Raw genomic sequence first — 19,047 nt, forward strand, 5'->3', positions numbered from 1 at the left:
AGCTCATAGCTAAGGGCTAAAAGCTACAGGCTAATAGCTTTAAGCTAATAGCTACAAGCTAATGGCTACTAAACTAAACATTTTCAGAGAATAAAAACTAGCAAATCTGCTCTAAAAAATAATAAAGTGAACTAAAAAAAAGTGAAGACTAAAAATAAGAAGTCAAACTAATTCCAGCTGTTTAGCTCCTCCCACAGGAGAACACTGTGATTGTAACACCATGTTTATACTTTTCTATTAAGTATTAATGACTGAAAACTACTTTAGTTTCTCAACTTTTCAAACTGTGATCAAATAAAACCTAAAGTATGTTTTTTTAAGAAACTGTTACAAAGTTAAGCAAAGTTTACCTCTATTTTCTATTTCTATTTATAGTTTATTCTGTGCTAATGATTTATTTATCTTTAACTTGATAAATATGTCAATGTGATTATATGAGTTACTATTGTTTATTTATTATTATGTAAACATGTTTACAGAAAAACCAAACAGATGTTGTTGTTGCTCATTTGTTCTGTGAACTATAAATAAAATGCACAAATGATTCCTGATCTTTGTAAACATTGAGTTCATAATTCATCTGTATCTTATCGTCATGTTTTGTTGTTTTTTCTCTGTTCATAACTGTATTATTTATCAACACCTCAGGCCTGTACTGTAGGATAAATGTGTTGAAGACCTACAGCAGTTGTTCTCATGCTCTTTGTTTACCTACAGCCTCCAACACAGTGACCTCAAGAGTTATTAAAACTCCTACAATATTTTAACCTACTTTCATCTCTTTTTTTGCCATATTTTTGCTCCTTTTAATGTATTTTTGCTACATTACTCTCATTTCTGACACTTCTACATCACATTTCAATGACTTTTATGCAATATTTTTCACTTTTAATAGATGTTCAGCGCTTATAAACCTTTTCCACCACTTTTACACCTATTGTCACAATTTTTATTCCCTTTGAACCATTTTATTAGTGATTAAAACCATGATTTCCATCTTTAAGATGACTATAATAATAATAATAAACGTTCCTGGATAACAGTGGATATTATTCAGATGAATAAATAAATGTGGTTATCACAGATTCATAGAACAATGGACCATCATTTTACTGACTTTATGGATGGTGCTCAAGCTCCTCCCCTTTTGTCCTGCATGACAATAGTTCACTTTACACTGAAGCCTGGACCTGAAACGATTAGTGGAATAAACTCACTAAATCCATTCAGAAACTGAGTCGAAGAGAAATATGAGAGATGAACCATTGTTTTTAGACCGACTGAGTTTGGTTTTTGTTCTTTTAGGCTCCACACCCCATAGACAATATATACATAGACGCGCATCTGTGACCCAAAAAAATCTGTGACTGCTGCGGCTTCTCAGCAGTAGAAAAGAAGAGTGTTACATCAACTGCATAAACCTCTTTGTAGCTATTAAGGAACTATTTACTCCCCCTTAAACGTGACACTCCAGTGGGTGAAGTAAATGCAGACTAGAGAAGAATTACAAACATGTTTAAGGGGGAGTAAATGTGTTCAAGGAGGAGTAAATGTGTTTAAGGGGGAGTAAATGTGTTTAAAGAGGAGTAAATGTGTTTAAGGGGGAGTAAATGTGTTTAAGGGGGAGTAAATGTGTTTAAGGGGGAGTAAATGTGTTTAAAGAGGAGTAAACGTGTTTAAGGAGGAGTAAATGTGTTTAAGGGGGAGTAAATGTGTTTAAGGGGGAGTAAATGTGTTTAAGGAGGAGTAAATGTGTTTAAGGGGGAGTAAATGTGTTTAAGGAGGAGTAAATGTGTTTAAGGAGGAGTAAATGTGTTTAAGGGGGAGTAAACGTGTTTAAGGAGAGTAAACGTGTTTAAGGAGGAGTAAATGTGTTTAAGGGGGAGTAAATGTGTTTAAGGAGGAGTAAATGTGTTTAAGGGGGAGTAAATGTGTTTAAGGAGGAGTAAATGTGTTTAAGGAGGAGTAAATGTGTTTAAGGGGGAGTAAATGTGTTTAAGGAGGAGTAAACGTGTTTAAGGAGGAGTAAATGTGTTTAAGGGGGAGTGAATGTGTTTAAGGAGGAGTAAATGTGTTTAAGGGGATGAATGTGTTTAAGGAGGAGTAAACGTGTTTAAGGGGGAGTAAATGTGTTTAAGGGGGAGTAAATGTGTTTAAGGGGGAGTAAACGTGTTTAAGGGGGAGTAAATGTGTTTAAGGGGGAGTAAACGTGTTTAAGGAGGAGTAAATGTGTTTAAGGGGGAGTAAATGTGTTTAAGGAGGAGTAAACGTGTTTAAGGAGGAGTAAACGTGTTTAAGGAGGAGTAAATGTGTTTAAGGAGGAGTAAATGTGTTTAAGGGGGAGTAAATGTGTTTAAGGGGAGTGAATGTGTTTAAGGGAGGAGTAAATGTTTAAGGGGAGTAAACATGTTTAAGGGGGAGTAAACGTGTTTAAGGGGGAGTAAATGTGTTTAAGGAGGAGTAAACATGTTTAAGGGGGAGTAAATGTGTTTAAGGGGGGGTAAATGTATGCACGTACATTTTTAATAGGTTTTTGTCATTTTATTTTGTCAGTAATCAATCAATGCTAACAAAATAAAATGTCAAAACAAATTAAAATTTTATTCTAATCCACTGTATTTTATAATGTAAATAACGTGAGGCGTTCAGTTGTTTTGCTGTTGTATTTTCTCCAAAACAAATGTGTTTGCTTTACTTTTTTAATTTGAAATGAATTGTTGGTTTCGTTGTCTCCTCGTCTTATATGAAATGCTGACAATGCGCATTTTATTGGACGAATTTGTTTACGCTCACATATACTTTTGATGGACTTATTAACACTTTGTTGATTAATCTCTTAAAATCAGCTTTTATTTTTTACATTTGCCAGTATCTGTGATCTTAGTTTCTTACTCTTAATGATGAATGTGAGCTTATTGATTCTAAATGCTCTACAAATGAAGTGTTGCTGGAACAGCTTATATTAATGGTGATGTAATGTATCTGTGTATGGCTCCTAAAGCTGTGATGTCATATTAACGGTATAATAAGGTGTATTATTTAGGTAGAACTCACTGAAGGCCTGAGAAATGCATAACCCAACATTGTTATAAATGATGTCTGACAGTGACTCATCATGTGCTGTGAACAGAGGAGAAACAGGGGCGGAGCCACGACACAGACACAGGTAGACTCAGAATACTCAACATTTAACCATGTGGGAATAAATGATGGTTATTTGAAAATAGCAAATTTATGCTAAACGTTGGAGGTGTTAATGCAATAGTTAGTGGTAATAATTATAATAATGCATTAACATTGCACCTGGTGCAGTAATTTATTATTTATATAAAATCATATCAAATATATCTGCTGTCAATGTGTGCAATAGTGTTTTTTAGTGTTACCTTTATGTTTTAATCAGCTTATGAAATAATGACATTGTTTAATGAACTGATTAACTACATTGTTAGTGAATATATATGTGTGTGTGTGTGTGTGTGTGTGTGTGTGTGTGTGTGTGTGTGTGTGTGTGTGTGTGTGTGTGTGTGTGTGTGTGTGTGTGTGTGATTGTAATATGTTGGTTTGTGTTCACAATAAAAAAAGAAGAGTATTTTAGTATTTTCATGTATTTATTTGGTTATTCTAAACAATAACAGTTATAATAGTGTGAAATAAACCAGTGAACAGCTGCATAGATTATATTTGGCAGCTTTAGTTTTAGATTTATGTATAAGGTTAATAACTGGATGTTGCTGACCTATGTAGACCTCCAGCCACTAGGTGGTGCTGTGGAGAGGTTCTAACTGGATGTTCTAACCTCAGCTGTGTGGAACACCGGCTCTCGAGGACCGTGTTTGGACGTCTCTTCCATGAAAACTGTCTGTTTTCAGCTGTTGGTCATTTATGGAACCTTTGTGTTTTCAGGTAAGTGTGATTGTTTTTTTTTTAGTCTTTAATGTTGTACATTATTCTTTATTTGTTAGTAAAGGCTGTGATATCACTAACTTTATTATTTTATTAGTTATTACAGCTACTATCTTTACCACAGAGAACATAATTATTACTGCTTATTGTTTTCTGGACTTTTATTGTTTAGTTTTTTTAGTTCCTACCGCTCAGAAACACGTGGAGAGGAAACCGGATGTATTATTATTTTTATTATTATTATTATTATTAATATGTTACCTCGTTCAGGTGTAGCTACATAAATGCAGCGCTAGCTCCTAATTTAGCCTCAGTATTCCTAGTAAGAACTCTGAGCTTTAAAGTGATTCTAGAAGTTTCTAGAAAGTTCGATCTGAGTGAGGAGGTGTGGCTAATCCTGTCACTGGGTGTGATGCAGTCTGATACAGAGCTGTGATTGGTTGTTAGAGAGAGGGAAAACTAAAAGTGCTCCGCCTCCTAGTAATGAAAATAAAATAAAATAAAATAAACTGATCGTACATGGACTGCATTAACAAATGTGTCATCATGAGATTAATTTATTTAATCAAAATTAAATAAATTTGTACACAGTTTAAAATGTTAGAACCACGTTCACATGCTGATTATTATAGTGATTTATTTAAAGGGGAACTAGACACGTGACCACTGATCACTATGTGGATGATTTTTGATCTTTAATGTTGTACATTGGTCTTTGTATATTATTGATCTGCCAGGGACTATAGATGAAAAGTAGCCATTGGCTAATTCAGGCATCTTTACATTTATATGTTTATTAATGTGCATTGTCCCTTTAAAGAAATAAATAATAATAATAAAAAAAACATATTGTAGTTAACTGTAATTTTACCGCTTTATGTATTTGATATTAATGGTGCAGCAGACACAGCTGTCAGTGATTACTGTGATTGCTGGCCCTGATAATCAATGCATTGTTCTCTGTAAAACAATAACCAGTAATAAATATTATGTCCCTGATAAAGACAGTAGCTCTAATAACTGGTAAAATGATAAACTGGTGATATTACAGCCTATACATGCAGTACGGGGACACATTTGATTCACCTCTGGGTCCTAGTGCCTGCTGTCCGGTCACGCCTGTTCTATTTACAGAGGTCCGTGTGAAAGTCTGCATGTTTATGCCATCCAGTCTTTTCATTATATCATGTCTTTTATCAAATAGTCTCTCCTGTAGTCAGGGCTGCCGCCATCTTAGATTACGTCGTCACTAGCGCGTCATCGCCACAAGTCACACAAGCGCCAAACGACCAAAATAAACTTAATCTTTCTCAACTATAACTATTGATTGATTGGTCACATGACTGTTCCAGGGTTTGTTTTATTTAGTTTCACATCTACCTGTAGATCTATGTTTTTTACACTGATGACAACTTGTTTGTAGTTTTATTTCAGAAAGTTTCACTTTTACAGTTACAGTTGGAAACCTTTGTGGTTGAATACTTTAGTTACATTACAGTAACCAGATTAAACTATATCAACTAAGTGAATTTATAAATATGACCTGTTTAAAGGCTTTTTCCTGACTTTGATCATTATTAAGGCGCAGGCGACATTGATGAAGGCTGATCTGGGGCGCACTGGGGGCCAGTGAGGCGACTCGCAGCATCCACTTGGTGCCCCGGGCGGCTGAGGATGTGGCCGTCATCCTTGGGCGGGGTCCTGCTCCTGTTCCGGTTCCATCTAACCTGGGGCTCGTTCTCTGCTGACTCGGGGCTCGCCGGCGGGCGCCCGCTAGTTACTTGTGAACAATCCAATGACAACTAAATGTCAGTGACTATATTTAGGGCTAAATTTAGACACATTTTGACAATAAAAACCCACAATATCAACGACTAAATAAGGGCTCAAATTGAACTACGCTGGACGGTCCAATAATAACCTAATTTCAACGACTACATTTGGGCCAAGTTGAGGCCTCTAGCTCCGCCTCTATCTCAATCCTATTACATGGACTGTTGAGACAAACTGTGATAATAACACTGTATATATCGTAGTTAATGCTCTAGAGTTAATCTGATCTAGGATTGATGAAGCTCATTAACTCAGAGATATGAGGATAAAGACCTTTAATCTGATCTGTTCATCATCACACAGTCGTTAACTAGATCAGTGTAGATCCTGGATTTGTTAATCCTGGGGTCAGAGACATCCAGGATTAACAAATTCAGGTTCAGTTTAATGTAGACACGGTTGCTATGGTAACTTGTTTCAGGAGGAGAAGCTGCTCCTTGAGCTGTTGATGAATATCTGTGGATCTGATTGGCTGTTCAACCTTTCTGCTCTGTTTCTCCTCAGACCAAAGGATCATCTCAGTAGAACCTGGAGGTGATGTCACTCTACCATGTGAAGTTCCTGATGGAGAAACCAACATCGTAGTGGAATGGAGAAGAAGTGGCCGGAAGGATGGATACGTTCTCCTGTACAAAGATCAACTGTTTGATCCAGAATATCAGCTCCAGTCCTACAGAGACAGAGTACATCTACAGATAGAGAACAGAACCATCAGTTTGATTCTGAAGAACGTGACACCAGATGATGAAGGAACCTATGAGTGTCGAATCTTCCGGAGAAACTCATCTCGTCAGCAGAGATCAGTTATTGGATCAGTTATTGGTGGAAATGCATCCTGTTCCATCAGTCTGAGAGTTGGTCCTTCAGGTGAGTTTGACTTTAGTTTCTTCTGGAGATGTTGAAAATAATCCTTTAATGCAGACATAGAAACTGTGCTTTGATTGAGTGAAACAGAGAGAACACCTGTGGTACCGCTGATGATAGTTGTTGTGATGTTTTAATATCACGTTCTTGCACATTATGTCGTTCCACCTTTAACATGAAGCTTCTCTCACCTTTAACACTGTCAGCAATGGACGCCTTTCTCCATGACAAAGTCACTAAGGAACCTGGAGTAGTGAAGAACATCACCTCAGCATCTATGAGTGGTGAGTTCCTCAGAGTCTGATGGACACTGAACATCTGAGTCACTGCGTCTCTGTTTCAGATCATCTTCATCCACCTGATGCCCAACATCGAAACCGATATGGAATCATTGCTAGTGGTGTTTTAGTTTTTATTGTGGTTGTTGTCATTTATTACAGGTGAGAATATAAACTATATAAATGTGTTTTAGTATAAATACATTTTAACTTTCGTGTTTTACTGTTTTTATGCAGGAATCATTGGAAAGATTTTAGAAGAAACAGACGTCAGCTGAGGTGTGTGCATGTGTGTGTGCGTGTGTGCATGTGTGTGTGTGTGTGTGCGTGTGTGCATGTGTGTGTGCATGTGCATGCGTACGTGTGTGTGCGTGTGCATGCGTACGTGTGTGTGTGCGTGCGTGCGTGCTAAATGGACATGAAGTGATGACCTCACACAACCTTCTCTCTCCTCACAGGGCCGTGGAGCTGGAGGAGGTTGTTCACCATCCTGATCCTGATGTTGATCCTGATGTTGATCTTGAGGAGGGGGCCAAACTAAGATCACATCCCAATCTGCGTGCGATCCCAAACCGCCCCCCACACACATAATGGTCTCGTTCACACTACAAGCCTTAAAGCTCACTTCAGATTATATATATATATATAATGATCATTTAAAATGTGATCTGTACCAGATTCCACTGTGACCCACATTTGAACCTTTGTGTCAAAGTGTTTGTGCAGTAGAGACAGAGAATGAATGATCAGTGTGAGGAAATGTTTAGTTCAGTTCTAACCTGACAGATGTCACATATTTATATCAGAGCCCAACATGAAACACATAAAACCTTATTTCTTTCTCATACAAATGACATATTTGTATTTGACAATTGTAAAAGTAAAAAGATCAGTAGAGGTCAAAGTTCATGATGTCTCTATAACTTGGCCACACATTGAGACACAGTGCTCAGACTGGTACCATTGAACAACATTTCCTTTCAATGTGTGACCTTGACCTTTACTCAATTTCATATTTAAGGTCAAGGTCAGTCTTCTGTTTCTCCTGCATTATGTAACACAGCAAATCCAGATACTTTCATGTATTTATTTGATTGGGACAACACACATTAATGAACAATCATAGACACGTTGTACACAGATTGTAAATGTGCCAGATTATATCTAAACTGCTCATTTACATCAATATTCCTGAGGCAGGTCACACAAGTGATTCAATGTATACATGTCACTTTTAACATTTTCAATTACCAAATACGTATTTGCCTTTCAAACAGGTTTTGCCTTATTAGGGGGCCAAGCACACGTAACCAGGGAACTGTGTACGTAAACATACGTGGTTCCTAGGACCAGCAGTGCCAGGAACCATATTGTTATCATTCTGATTATTAGGGGCCCTACCCAGCGGGGCCAGGGAACGGCCCAGAGGTTGAATTAATCTGAATTGTGTTGTTCAGCCTGTTCTAACCAGATCAGATACAGGTCATATAATGATCACATTGGTCTGACACTATGTTCTACTGTAAACTACCATGCACTAGTACTGATGATGTATCAGTTTGATTGATCCTGTGATGTTATTGAACAGATCAAAATAAGATACTGTACTTTGTGTTGTTTTCACTTTTTGTAAGATATTTATATTTTTCAAAGGAAATAAAGTATATCTATGTATCTTGTGTTATTACATTCAAATCGGCTTTTGTTGAACAATAATATACATATATTTAAAGCACAAATATTTACAGTGTTTAGTTTTTGAGACAAAATGACTTAAAAACACGTACACGTGTGTTGTAACGAACCCTTTAAAGTTTGTATTTTTATCATCACCGTCTCTGGTTAATCGTCACGGTAACAGATGATTCACTTCCTGTTCCATTGGGTTCAGACCTCAGATATCTACAATATGGCTTCCTTAGTATCCTTTTATTGTCCGGGTTCAGTTTTGATTCAAAGTGATAGGCTGAGGTTGAGGGGGCGGAGCCTCTGTCACATGAACCTGAACAGGAAGTGAAGTTAGGAGAGATAAAAACATGCTCAGAAAGTTCTGACAAAGCTTGAGGTTAAAAAACAAAGTGAGGACAAACATTTATTGATTTCAGACGTGTAAACATTCTTATTCAGCCAATCACAGGGCAGCATGTGACATCACATCCTGTCTTCACACAGTAACAGTCACACTTCCTATTAACGAGGCCCTTAAACGCACCATGAGGACACGGTTCCTATTGAAATACAGAGACGTGATGCTAGCAGCGTTAGCATCAGATGAAGGTGAGGTGTTGGTCCTGGTCCAGGCCGTAGGCGGCTTTGTGCTCCTCAAACAGCTCCGTCAGACTCTGGAGGTAGACGGAGTGGAGACGCTCCACGTCCTCGCTGCTCGGGGACGGCGTCTGAGACACTGCGATCGGCTTCCCCACTGAGGAAATCACAGAAACACGTCAGATGTTAGAGTCACGGGAACGTGGTGTAGACTAGACAGATGTCTGGTGTCTGTATCTGCACGGTGTGGTCGGTATCCGTTCATGTACGTGCACTGCGTACCCACGGTGCTGATCTGCTTCCTGTACGGCATCAGACCGAAGCTGTACTGAAAAACTCCTCGAGCGTGAAACATCGGCAGAGCGATTCCCATGATGCTTTGCAGCCTGTTCTGTAAACACAACAACAGCACACGACACCCCATAATGCAAAGCGTCCGAGGGCGTGTCTGAGGGCGTGTCCGCTGACCTGCAGCCTCCTGAGGGAGGAGCCTGAGGGATTGTCCATCTGGTCAAACAGCTCGTTCTCACCGAAGGAGAACACAGGAACCAGCTGAGCTCTGCAACGACAACCAATCACATCACAGCACGCTCTGACCCCACCCCCTCCCCTCAGAGCCCCGCCCTCCACAAGCTCCACCCACCCGTGTTTCAGAGCCAGCTTGATGAAGCCCTTCCTGCTGCGCACCTTCAACACAGAGCGAAGCATCGCATTACATGTCACATGACCTGTTCACCAGGTGACCTCGTACCTGAAGGGTCAGCGCGCCCGGGCGAGCATCCAGCGCCTCTGGAGCTCCGCCCACCGCCAGCACCGCCACGTTCCCTCCCCCAGGACGACTGACCAGGTGAGACAGACTGGCCTTAGAGCTGGACACCAGACCTGGGACACAGAGGCATTATTCCACCGACTCTTATTTTGAAAGAACACGTCTATCATTGTTCCTCCAAAGTGAAGAACCCGTGCACTAAACTACAGTGGGTTTAGACTGGTCCACTACCTCCACACATGATGTAGTCTCTGAAGAAAGGAACCCTGAACCAGAACGGCAGCATCAGCAGGTGAGACCTGAGACCAGGAAACAGCTCCGAGAAACCAGTGGATTCTGTGCAGAAGTTACCAAACGCACCAGCAACCAGGACGCCTACAGACAGACAGACAGACGGGTTACAGACAGACAGGTTAGAGACAGACAGAATAACAGACCGTGTTACTGACCGTGAGGGTGAAATCCAAAGATATAATTCTTCTTTGGATCCAGATCAACTGTTTTGATCAACTGTAACAAACCCATCAATAGTAATCAATCAATCAATGATGTGTCAGTGTGTGTCCTGATCACTGATCAGTTATGGATTATGTATTATCACTGATCATTAATTATTGATCAGTGATCATTGATATTGATTAGTTTGGTCTGACCCTCAGAGGAAAGTAGTCCCTGAAGTATTCCCACAGCCTCCACCTCCTTATCCACTCTGACCTCCGACCTCCACTGGTGGGCGTGTCCCAGTCCAACCACAGCCAACCAGCATAGAGCACCGCCCCCATCCACCAATCAGAGAGAGCCAAGAGCACGAAGGCAGCCAGACAGCACTGAGCTGACACACACACACACACACACACACACAATCAGAGCTTCTCAAAGTGTGGGGTGCGCCCCTAAAGAGAAATTAATTTCCTTTTTGGTTTGTTAAGTTTTTACCACAGATTGTAAACAATGCTTTTATTTCTGACTAATTATTAACTATTAGTCACTTTTACATTTGTTTTTCATGCAGGTGATTAGTTTCATTATTTTATTTATTTATTATGAAATATGGTTTTACTTGTTCCGTTAGTTCAATACATTAGAACATGTGTTATTTGTCAGGATTATTTAGTGGGAAACACCCATAAAAGTTTGAGAACCACTGGTTTAGAAACAGACAGATAACAGACAGATAACAGACAGGTCCGTTACCCAGAGCCAGGAAGGAGTAGACCCACTGTAGGACGGCTGCTGTCTGCAGTCTCCTCCGCAGAGGGACGTTCAGCGGGGCGAACTCGATCCTCATCCCGGGGAGGGCGCTCCGAGGCCGGCTGAGCGCGCTGCGAACTCCCGCTGAAGCTCCGGAGCTTTTGCTAAACTTTCTGGTTTTGTTAAACTTTGGGTCAAACTTCACTCTCAAACAAACACAAAAGTTTGGCCTTCACTGCGCATGCGTACGGCAGCTGGGTGGGTTCCTCTCGGCCAATCAGAGCTCCCTTTAAAAAACAAAAAACAAAAAAAAAAAACAGTCGGAAACGAGCGCGTTCCCGTGCGTGTTCACGAGACAAGCACAACTTTTTACACGTTTTAGATTTTAAAAAAAAAACGAATTCTGTTTAATAAAGCAACAACTAAGATAATTATGTTTAGAACCAAATAAACAAAGACACTCAACCATTAGTTTTTATTTTGTAATGAGTTCTTAAGATGGATTAAATAACTGACAGAAATAAATACATGTTTTAGGTGTAAATATTTGAATGAGATACACATACACATTGAAAAAAATACAAGTATTTGTTTATTTTTCTCTTTCTGATGAAACGTGACAGTATTTTTATTTTTTATTTGGATGGATTGACTTTAAAATAAATATATTTATTCTCCACTGAATTATTTCATTAAGGTCTGATTCTCATATTTTTTAAACATTATTAAAGGACAGATTGTAGTTAAAACTCATGAAAACAGCGCTTTGTTTTGCTGTAGTACCAACTATGACCACCAGTGGTGTCGCTCTGCTGTGTTTACATCTCCATTAGCACAAAGAAGAAGAAGAAGAAGAAGAGAAACACCTACAGAAGAAGAAGAAGAAGAAGAAGAAGAGAAACACCCACAGAAGAAGAAGAAGAAAGGCCTACTCAGTGGTCCAGAATCCAGGTAAGACCTGAACCTGGACCCGGGGCAGGTTCAGCCTGTCGGAGTCTCTGGAACCGGGTGTAAATTGTGACCCGGTTTACAGCCTCAGGACCAGAACTGTTCCTGGATCTTTATGAACGGTATGTATTTGTTTACAGAACCAGAACTTACATCCGGACCACAGCGTTCACACACCTCGAAAGTAGGATTATTATTATTATTATTATTATTATTATTATTACATTAATATTATTAACGATTTACGGAAGCGTACCGCTTTCACTTGAAAAAAAAAAACAAACAAAAAAAAAAAAAACAACAACAACCTGTTTTTCAGTTGTTGTTTTTTTGGTTTGTTTTTCGGGTTATTAAAAAAAAAGTTTTTGGGACTAATTTTATTCAGTTTTTCCAGACTTTTTCAGGACAATTTACTTTCTTCCTGTTTTTCAGACTTCTTTTTACATTGTTTAAATTGTGTTTGGACAATTTTTTTGTTCTGTTTTTTGGGTTATTTAAAAAGAAAAAGAAAAATGTTTTTGCGTAATTTTTAGTTGTGTTTTTCGTTCCAATTTTCTTCTGTTTTTCTTGCTATTTTTTTTTCCTTCTGTTTTTCAGACTTTTTTTGTTCGGTTTTTTGTGCACATTTTCATCCTGTGTTTTGAAGTTATTCTTAAAATGTTTTTTTTTTTCCTGTTTTTCATGCTAATATTTTCATTTGTTTCTGTTTTTCAAACTATTTTTTTTTTTAATCTGAGCTCAGTGCGTTTGACACAACACATTTATTTGTTTATTGAGCGCTAACATGGCCGAATTGTTTAATTTGCTAAAAATGTACACTAGGGGATAATTCTATATTTAAGCCATAATATTGATGTCATTACAGGTGGACTTTATTTACTCAGACACCTGAGAACTATGGTTGTTCAGAAGGAAAGAACATTCAGATCTAAGGGACATAACCACATTTCTCCTGGATATGACATGTTCCATGAAAATAATAAAATGATGCATTGGTTACTATAGATACCATTAGGAGACTGATGAAAAAAATTACTTTGAAAAACATACAAAAAATATTCTGAAAAACATATTTTTTTTTCAAGTGAATACAATATGCTTCACATAGAAACATCACAGTTATTATTACTTAATCATTACAATAAATGATTAATACAAGATCAGTTTTAATTTCCTCTCCTTATTTATAACATTAGTTCAAAGTCACTGTAATAAATGTGTTCCCTGAATGCACCACGATGACGCTCTCCTCTCTGATTGGCCCACAGGTCGTCATGGAGATTGACTCAGACGACTACTCCGACCAATCAGATGTAAAAACCCTTGACCCCCCCTCTCCTCCCCCTCCTGTCCGTCAAACCCGTAGACGCTTGCTGGGTGGGCGGAGCCAGCTCAGGAAGGACAACGTGACCGCAGAAAGAAGGCGGAGCAAGCGGTGGAACGACCGTGCGACCGCCGAGAGTAAGGGGCGGAGCCAAAGGAAGTGGCGCGGTGTGGTGGAGGAGGAGAAGAAGAAGAAAGTGGGCGTGACCGTCAGGAGGTCGAGAAACGACGGCAAACGCCACTGGGACAAGAAGCACTTCTGCGTGTTCTGTAAACGCCCTCAGGTGAAGATCGCTCGCCACCTGCTGAGGAAACACGGCGACCAACAGGAAGTGCACGCCGCCAGCATCCTGCCCGCTGGCTCCAAGAGACGCCACCTGCTGCTGGAACGCCTGCGCTGCAAAGGAAACTACCTGCACAACATAGAGGTGAGTCTGTGATGTCATCAGAGCGTCTGACATCAGAGTAGGGGTGGGCTATATAGTAAAATAAAATCATACCACTATTCTTTCTTTCTGATCATTTAGATTGGTGTTCTCAAATGGGGGTATCGCAACAACACTACAGGGGGTACTAGAGAGAGAGAGAGAGAGAGTCGAAAATTACTAGGATTTTATGTTTATTTTTAGTTAAAAAAAGATAATTATACTTAATATTACCATTTTTTCCTTCCTTTTGCTTCTTTCAGGGCAGCTCTGAGTTGCTCAAAGTATTTAGTGTGTGTGTGTGTCCTCAGGTGATCCGACAGGGCAGTGGTGAGATTGTGCCGTCCCGTCAGCCCACAGAGGAAGTGGACCCTAGGAACTACCTGCCCTGCCCGCTGTGCCTGGGCTTCTTCCTGCGAGCTGACCTGTGGAAGCATCAGGTGACCTGTAGGAAGAAGCTGGTCCTCCACCCGTCTAAGGCTCCGCTCCCAGACTCCAAAGATATGCCCACAGAGGACACGCCCACTGAGGATCCCGTCTCCGAGCCCGTCGTGGAGTGCGACTCCAGCTCTGACCGTGGGAACAAACCTCACAGGAAGCGGCGGGTTCAGGCGGCTGCGTCTCGTCTGCTGCCTATATGTAGCAGTGCCTCAGAGAGCTGCAGTAGCATCCTGCACCGCATGAACCTGGACAACATCTCCTACGAGGTGCTGCACCTGCTCACCACTTTACTTGTTCACAGGTTTACCTGTTCACCCTGTCACATGTTCACCACTTTACTGGTTCACCACTTTACCTGTTCACCCTGTCACATGTTCACCACTTTACTGGTTCACCACTTTACCTGTTCACCACTTTACCTGTTCACCCTGTCACCTGTTCACCACTTTACCTGTTCACCACTTTACCTGTTCACCCTGTCATCTGTTCACCACTTTACCTGTTCACCCTGTCACCTGTTCACCACTTTACCTGTTCACCCTGTCCCCTGTGTGTTGAGTAGTCACTAGTTACCAGTTGTAAACAGCTGGTGACTGAGTGTGACGTGTTCACCAGTGATTGATCGTCTCTTGTTATTGATCAGTGATTAGAGGTGATTGTTTGACGTGTTTGACGTGTGTCTCCTGTCCTCAGGTGAAATCTGATTGGCTGATCTGTAAGTACGGGAACAGGCTGATGGGGGCCGAGGACGGCGTGTTGAAAACCTACGACTACGTGAGTCAGAAGCTGCGTGAGCTGGGCCGCCTGCTGCTGGCCGCCAAGTCCCTGGACCCGTCCGTTCGCACGCTGCAGGATCTCCTGGTCCCGGGCCGCCTCAGCCTGGCCCTGGGCGCCGCCCGCAAGGCGGCGGGCAACCGGTGGAGCCGCCCCCCCCTGGCCGTGAAGAGCACGCTGAAGGCCGTGTGCGAGGTCGCCATCGCTGAGCGTCTGCAGGACGGGGACTGGGAGAGCGCCGCCAGGACCACAGACTTCTACCACGTCCTGGAGAGGGAGTGGGACCACCTGGGCCTGCACACAGGTAGGACCTGTAGGCCACGCCCACTTTAGAGCTGACCTATCAGCTCCTATCTCTGTGTGTGTGTGTGTGTGTGTGTGTGTGTGTGTGTGTGTGTGTGTGTGTGTGTGTGCGCAGTGGATTCAGAACAGACTGGGAGCAGTGGGAGAGAGCTGGGAACACACGGTGAGACACACACACACACACACACACACACACACACACACACACACACACACACACACACACACACACACATAGCATCCTGCACTGCATGAACATGGACAACGTCTCCTACGAGGTGCTTCACCTGCTCATTTAATTGTATCTTGCTTTATTTTTGACATACATTTTGTTTAATTATGGTTTTTTTATTTATTAGTATTTATTTTGTTTAAAACACATTTTCTGCAAAAAAAAAAACAAATTAATGTAGAAAACATGGAATTTGGAAAAAAAAAATGAAACGCTTATGCATTTACTTGTATAAGCTACTTTTTAAAAATTGTAAATCAAATTACAGTTTCAATATGTGTCAGAAAAATTGCATTTATCGTGCAGCCCTAGTCCGGTGTGAACGCAGTGTTTTATCGCCTCGTATTTTCTTTTATCTGACGTGTTTGTGACACAATGTGACGCAGCGGTTGTGCACAACAAATGATTATCACCTTAAATACACTATTACTGTAGTTAGTAGAGACGATGAGGAGGAGAAGATAGTGACTCAGCAGTTTAACACTGAGTGTTTGACACAGATGACTGACTCTGATGCTGCTGAGATTACAGACTAGACGTTCCCTGTCGCTTCCTCCACGCCATGGCGCTAACTAAATGCAGAATGTTTGTCACACATTGATGACGCGCTAGTGGTGTGTGGTCCCTGCACACACTGTATAGTGCGTGTCATAGGAACGTAACGATGCCTCAACGCACCATTTTTGCCTCGAGTAACTCTGTGACTCATGTCAGCCCTAGTGGACACACTCTTTAAGTATGTAGAGAAGTTAAAAACACGTGCTAGACTCTTATTGTCGTTAAGTGACGTCAACAAAGAATCGTTTGCTGTGGAAGTTAAAGTCTTTTAATGTCTGGAACAAACCAGACAAACTAGTGAAACTTTTAACACGTGTTCTTTGTTCGTTCTGTCAAAGATAAAACTGTTCCTGAATAAGTGAAGTTGTTTTTGGTAGAAACAGGTAAAAAAGATAAAGTGATGATTTAAAACAAGGACGTCCAGTTTGGGCCAAAGCAGGTTTACAAGGTTTTTGGTTCGTTGCCCCGTATGAAAATGTTTGTTTTTAGTTTGTGTTTTTAAACACTTTTTTTATCATGTTCTACTTATAATCTCTATTTCAACCAAAATCAATGTAATACAGTACAGTGATTTATAAGAAGATTAATCTCCAACATACCCCTATGTGTGTATGTATATATACAGTATATGTATATATATATATATATATATATATGTACATATATATGTGTATATATAGGGGTATGTTGTGTCTCATTTTGTTGGCTTTATCTAAATGTCTTTGAAGATATTTCATAATTTGTTCCACAACAAAGAAAAAATGTTCTTCAATTTCAAAGTGTTTATTTTCAACACTTTGGCATATTTAATTTCATTAGTTTTGGCCCTTCAGTATAAAGAATGTGGCCCCTGGTTTATATTAATGCTCAGTAGGAGAACAAACCCAAACACCAGGTCTTCTGCCATCAGATGTTAAACCTGGACTAGAGTCTCATGAACTGATACATTTGTATTATTTATTCATTTTCCACCTGTAGATGCTGAACTACATGATGGTTAGAAACTGATGAACTGACTGTTTTAAATGTATATATGACCTGGTGTATGGAGACACTTTAGGATCATTAAAGCTGTCTAGATCTAAATCCTCCACAGTGCAAAGAGCAGCAACTCACTGTAACTGTAACTAAGTGTAACTTCTCTGCAGGTCCAAAGATCATAGGCTCTCTGAGTTCAGAGGTTCCTCCACAGTCCAAAGAGCAGCTCCTAGTTGTTGGTGAGTCCTACTGGGTTTCTAATATCAGATCCAGAACCTGACCTGGTCTCTCTCTTCCAGCTCCACTGGTCCAGCAGAAGGCCCGGCGCCGACCCTGGTCCTCAGAAGAGAAGGAGGCGGTCTGGAGGCAGCTGGGGGCCCACGTCCTGTTCCACTCCGTCCCTGGGAAGGAGCTCTGCCAGCGCTGTCTGGACCTAGAACCAGTCCTCAAGGGCCGGCACTGGAAGGACGTGAAGAACCAGGTCCACAACCAGATCCAGACCCAGAAGAAGCAGCAGTTCCACGCTCAGATGGACCAGGAGCAGAACCAGAACCACAGCCAGAAGAAGGAGGCGTCACAGTTCCAGGTCCAAATGTTAGCGCAGGACAAGGAGCCACACCAGGACCGGAGCCAAAGCCAGGTGGAGCACCAGGAGCCGGGGAACAGCCACAGCCCTAAGGGACTGCAGTATCAGGTCCACATGGACCATCAGGACCAGGACACAAACCAGAACCAGAAGAAAGCACATGAGCTCCTCCCGCTGGAGCAGAACCACCTTCACACACACAATAAACCACTGGGCCACAGCAGACTGGACCTCCAGAACCTGCAGACCCTCAGCCAGAACATTAGCCAGAACCAGGGGCGGGTCCAGAAGAAGCACCTGTACCCTGTGGAGCAGTCTCTACAGAACCTGAACCCTTCCTCGGTCCCAGTGGGACCCTTTGGTTCTGATGGTTCCCAGCAGACCCTCGGTCCCACGGCGTACCCGGCTCTCCACAGGACCTCGGTACCCAGCGTGGAACAGCTGCTGTCCAGGAGCCCGTGGCCCGGGGACTATCCAATCAGAGCACAGCCGGGGCGGAGCATGCTGCAGGACGGCTCAGCGGGTGGACAGGGACCCAACCTGGGACACGCCCACTTCTGAGCTGGTTCTCATGGTAACCGTCCACCCTGCTGTCAGCACCGACCAATCAGCACCAACTTTTTTTACTCTGTTAATAAAACAAATAATAATCAGATTAATAACAGAAATAAGATGAACTCTTCCTTTAAACCAGGGGCCAAACACAGAGCAGTGTGACCTCAAGTGGGCCACGGATTTCATGTTGGAAAAAGAGTCATTTCAACATTATTGTTCCTAGTTTACACATAAATAACTAGTATAAATAAATACTACTAAATCAATAGTGACAGATATCATGTGTTTGAAAATGTGACACATTTCTATTTAATTAAAGAAAATATTATTTAATAATTTAAGGAAAATTTAAGGATTTTGAGGTTTTTTTCAACAGTTTAACTTTGTGGGCCAAATTAGATGCTCCTAGGGCCAGATTTTGGCCCCCGAGCCACGAGTTTGAAACCGGCTTTAATCATCACAGAATATTATTATTCTCGTTTTAGATGATTTTACACATTTTAAATTGTGATTGATTTGAATTATTTAATACATTTTATTTCATCATGTTGATATTTATTATTAGTCAAATCCATTTTTCACATCATTATTTTAACCTTAATTTTTAACATTTAAATCAAAGTTAGTTTTAATTGTTTTAGTCTTTATTTTTTTTACTTTAAACTTAACTTTTATTTTTATTGAATGATTAAAAATTAATACAGATATAAAATTATTAATGATATGATTATAATCTGTGGGCCTCACGTCCATCTTCAGTGATACAATATCCTCACACACACTGTAACACACACACACACAGTAACACACACTGTAAC

At 40.9% G+C, this 19,047-nt stretch overlaps 3 protein-coding genes across 6 annotated transcripts in view; 2 read left to right on the forward strand and 1 right to left on the reverse strand.

The window, feature by feature from the left end:
* The window catches only part of LOC114460574 (uncharacterized), a 22,142-nt gene extending 5,354 nt beyond the window's left edge, over positions 1-16,788 (forward strand). The window contains exons 1-7 of one of the 2 annotated variants that reach the window (XM_028442491.1): positions 3,770-3,906; positions 6,244-6,606; positions 6,810-6,887; positions 6,947-7,043; positions 7,119-7,160; positions 7,340-7,524; positions 16,735-16,788. In XM_028442491.1, coding sequence (XP_028298292.1) covers positions 3,852-3,906; positions 6,244-6,606; positions 6,810-6,887; positions 6,947-7,043; positions 7,119-7,160; positions 7,340-7,472 — 768 coding nt within the window. In that variant the 5' untranslated portion in view covers positions 3,770-3,851 and the 3' untranslated portion in view covers positions 7,473-7,524; positions 16,735-16,788. Of the gene's footprint in view, positions 1-3,769; positions 3,907-6,243; positions 6,607-6,809; positions 6,888-6,946; positions 7,044-7,118; positions 7,161-7,339; positions 7,525-16,734 lie in introns of those variants that run through there. The other variant, XM_028442490.1, reaches the window with a different exon arrangement.
* mogat3a (monoacylglycerol O-acyltransferase 3a) lies at positions 7,955-11,387 on the reverse strand. 3 transcript variants are annotated; one of them, XM_028442463.1, is made up of 9 exons: positions 11,136-11,387; positions 10,569-10,747; positions 10,365-10,425; positions 10,147-10,290; positions 9,898-10,028; positions 9,790-9,833; positions 9,615-9,705; positions 9,429-9,537; positions 7,955-9,303 (listed from the first exon to the last, which is right to left on the reverse strand). In XM_028442463.1, the coding sequence occupies exons 2-9, from the start codon at positions 10,695-10,697 to the stop codon at positions 9,149-9,151; spliced, it is 864 nt and encodes a 287-aa protein (XP_028298264.1). In that variant the 5' UTR covers positions 10,698-10,747; positions 11,136-11,387; the 3' UTR covers positions 7,955-9,148. The 3 variants fall into 3 exon arrangements, with proteins under 3 accessions (XP_028298264.1, XP_028298263.1, XP_028298262.1); XM_028442462.1 differs by having other exon boundaries at positions 10,569-10,742; positions 11,110-11,387; XM_028442461.1 differs by having other exon boundaries at positions 11,110-11,387.
* Positions 11,914-18,422, forward strand: LOC114460545 (uncharacterized). Its single transcript, XM_028442433.1, has 7 exons — positions 11,914-12,057; positions 13,323-13,805; positions 14,114-14,509; positions 14,937-15,321; positions 15,436-15,483; positions 17,259-17,327; positions 17,388-18,422. Exons 2-7 carry the CDS (start codon positions 13,329-13,331, stop codon positions 18,233-18,235), a joined length of 2,223 nt encoding a protein of 740 aa, XP_028298234.1. The 5' UTR covers positions 11,914-12,057; positions 13,323-13,328; the 3' UTR covers positions 18,236-18,422.
* Positions 18,423-19,047: the final 625 nt, after the last annotated feature.

The sequence above is a fragment of the Gouania willdenowi genome, unplaced genomic scaffold (assembly GCF_900634775.1).
Source record: "Gouania willdenowi unplaced genomic scaffold, fGouWil2.1 scaffold_51_arrow_ctg1, whole genome shotgun sequence".
Classification (NCBI taxonomy): Eukaryota; Metazoa; Chordata; class Actinopteri; order Blenniiformes; family Gobiesocidae; genus Gouania; species Gouania willdenowi.

What these genes read in the sequence shown, in the direction of transcription:
- mogat3a (XM_028442461.1), bottom strand. Translation starts at nt 11,203, where the DNA reads ATGAGGATCGAGTTCGCCCCGCTGAACGTCCCTCTGCGGAGGAGACTG. An exon ending in GGGACTACTTTCCTCTGAGG is followed by an intron (nt 10,426 to 10,568) that starts GTCAGACCAAAC and finishes GGTTTGTTACAG; the next exon opens with TTGATCAAAACAGTTGATCT. An exon ending in AGACTACATCATGTGTGGAG is followed by an intron (nt 10,029 to 10,146) that starts GTAGTGGACCAG and finishes TCTGTGTCCCAG; the next exon opens with GTCTGGTGTCCAGCTCTAAG.
- LOC114460545 (XM_028442433.1), top strand. Translation starts at nt 13,329, where the DNA reads ATGGAGATTGACTCAGACGACTACTCCGACCAATCAGATGTAAAAACC. An exon ending in TGGACAACATCTCCTACGAG is followed by an intron (nt 14,510 to 14,936) that starts GTGCTGCACCTG and finishes TCCTGTCCTCAG; the next exon opens with GTGAAATCTGATTGGCTGAT. An exon ending in CCACCTGGGCCTGCACACAG is followed by an intron (nt 15,322 to 15,435) that starts GTAGGACCTGTA and finishes GTGTGTGCGCAG; the next exon opens with TGGATTCAGAACAGACTGGG.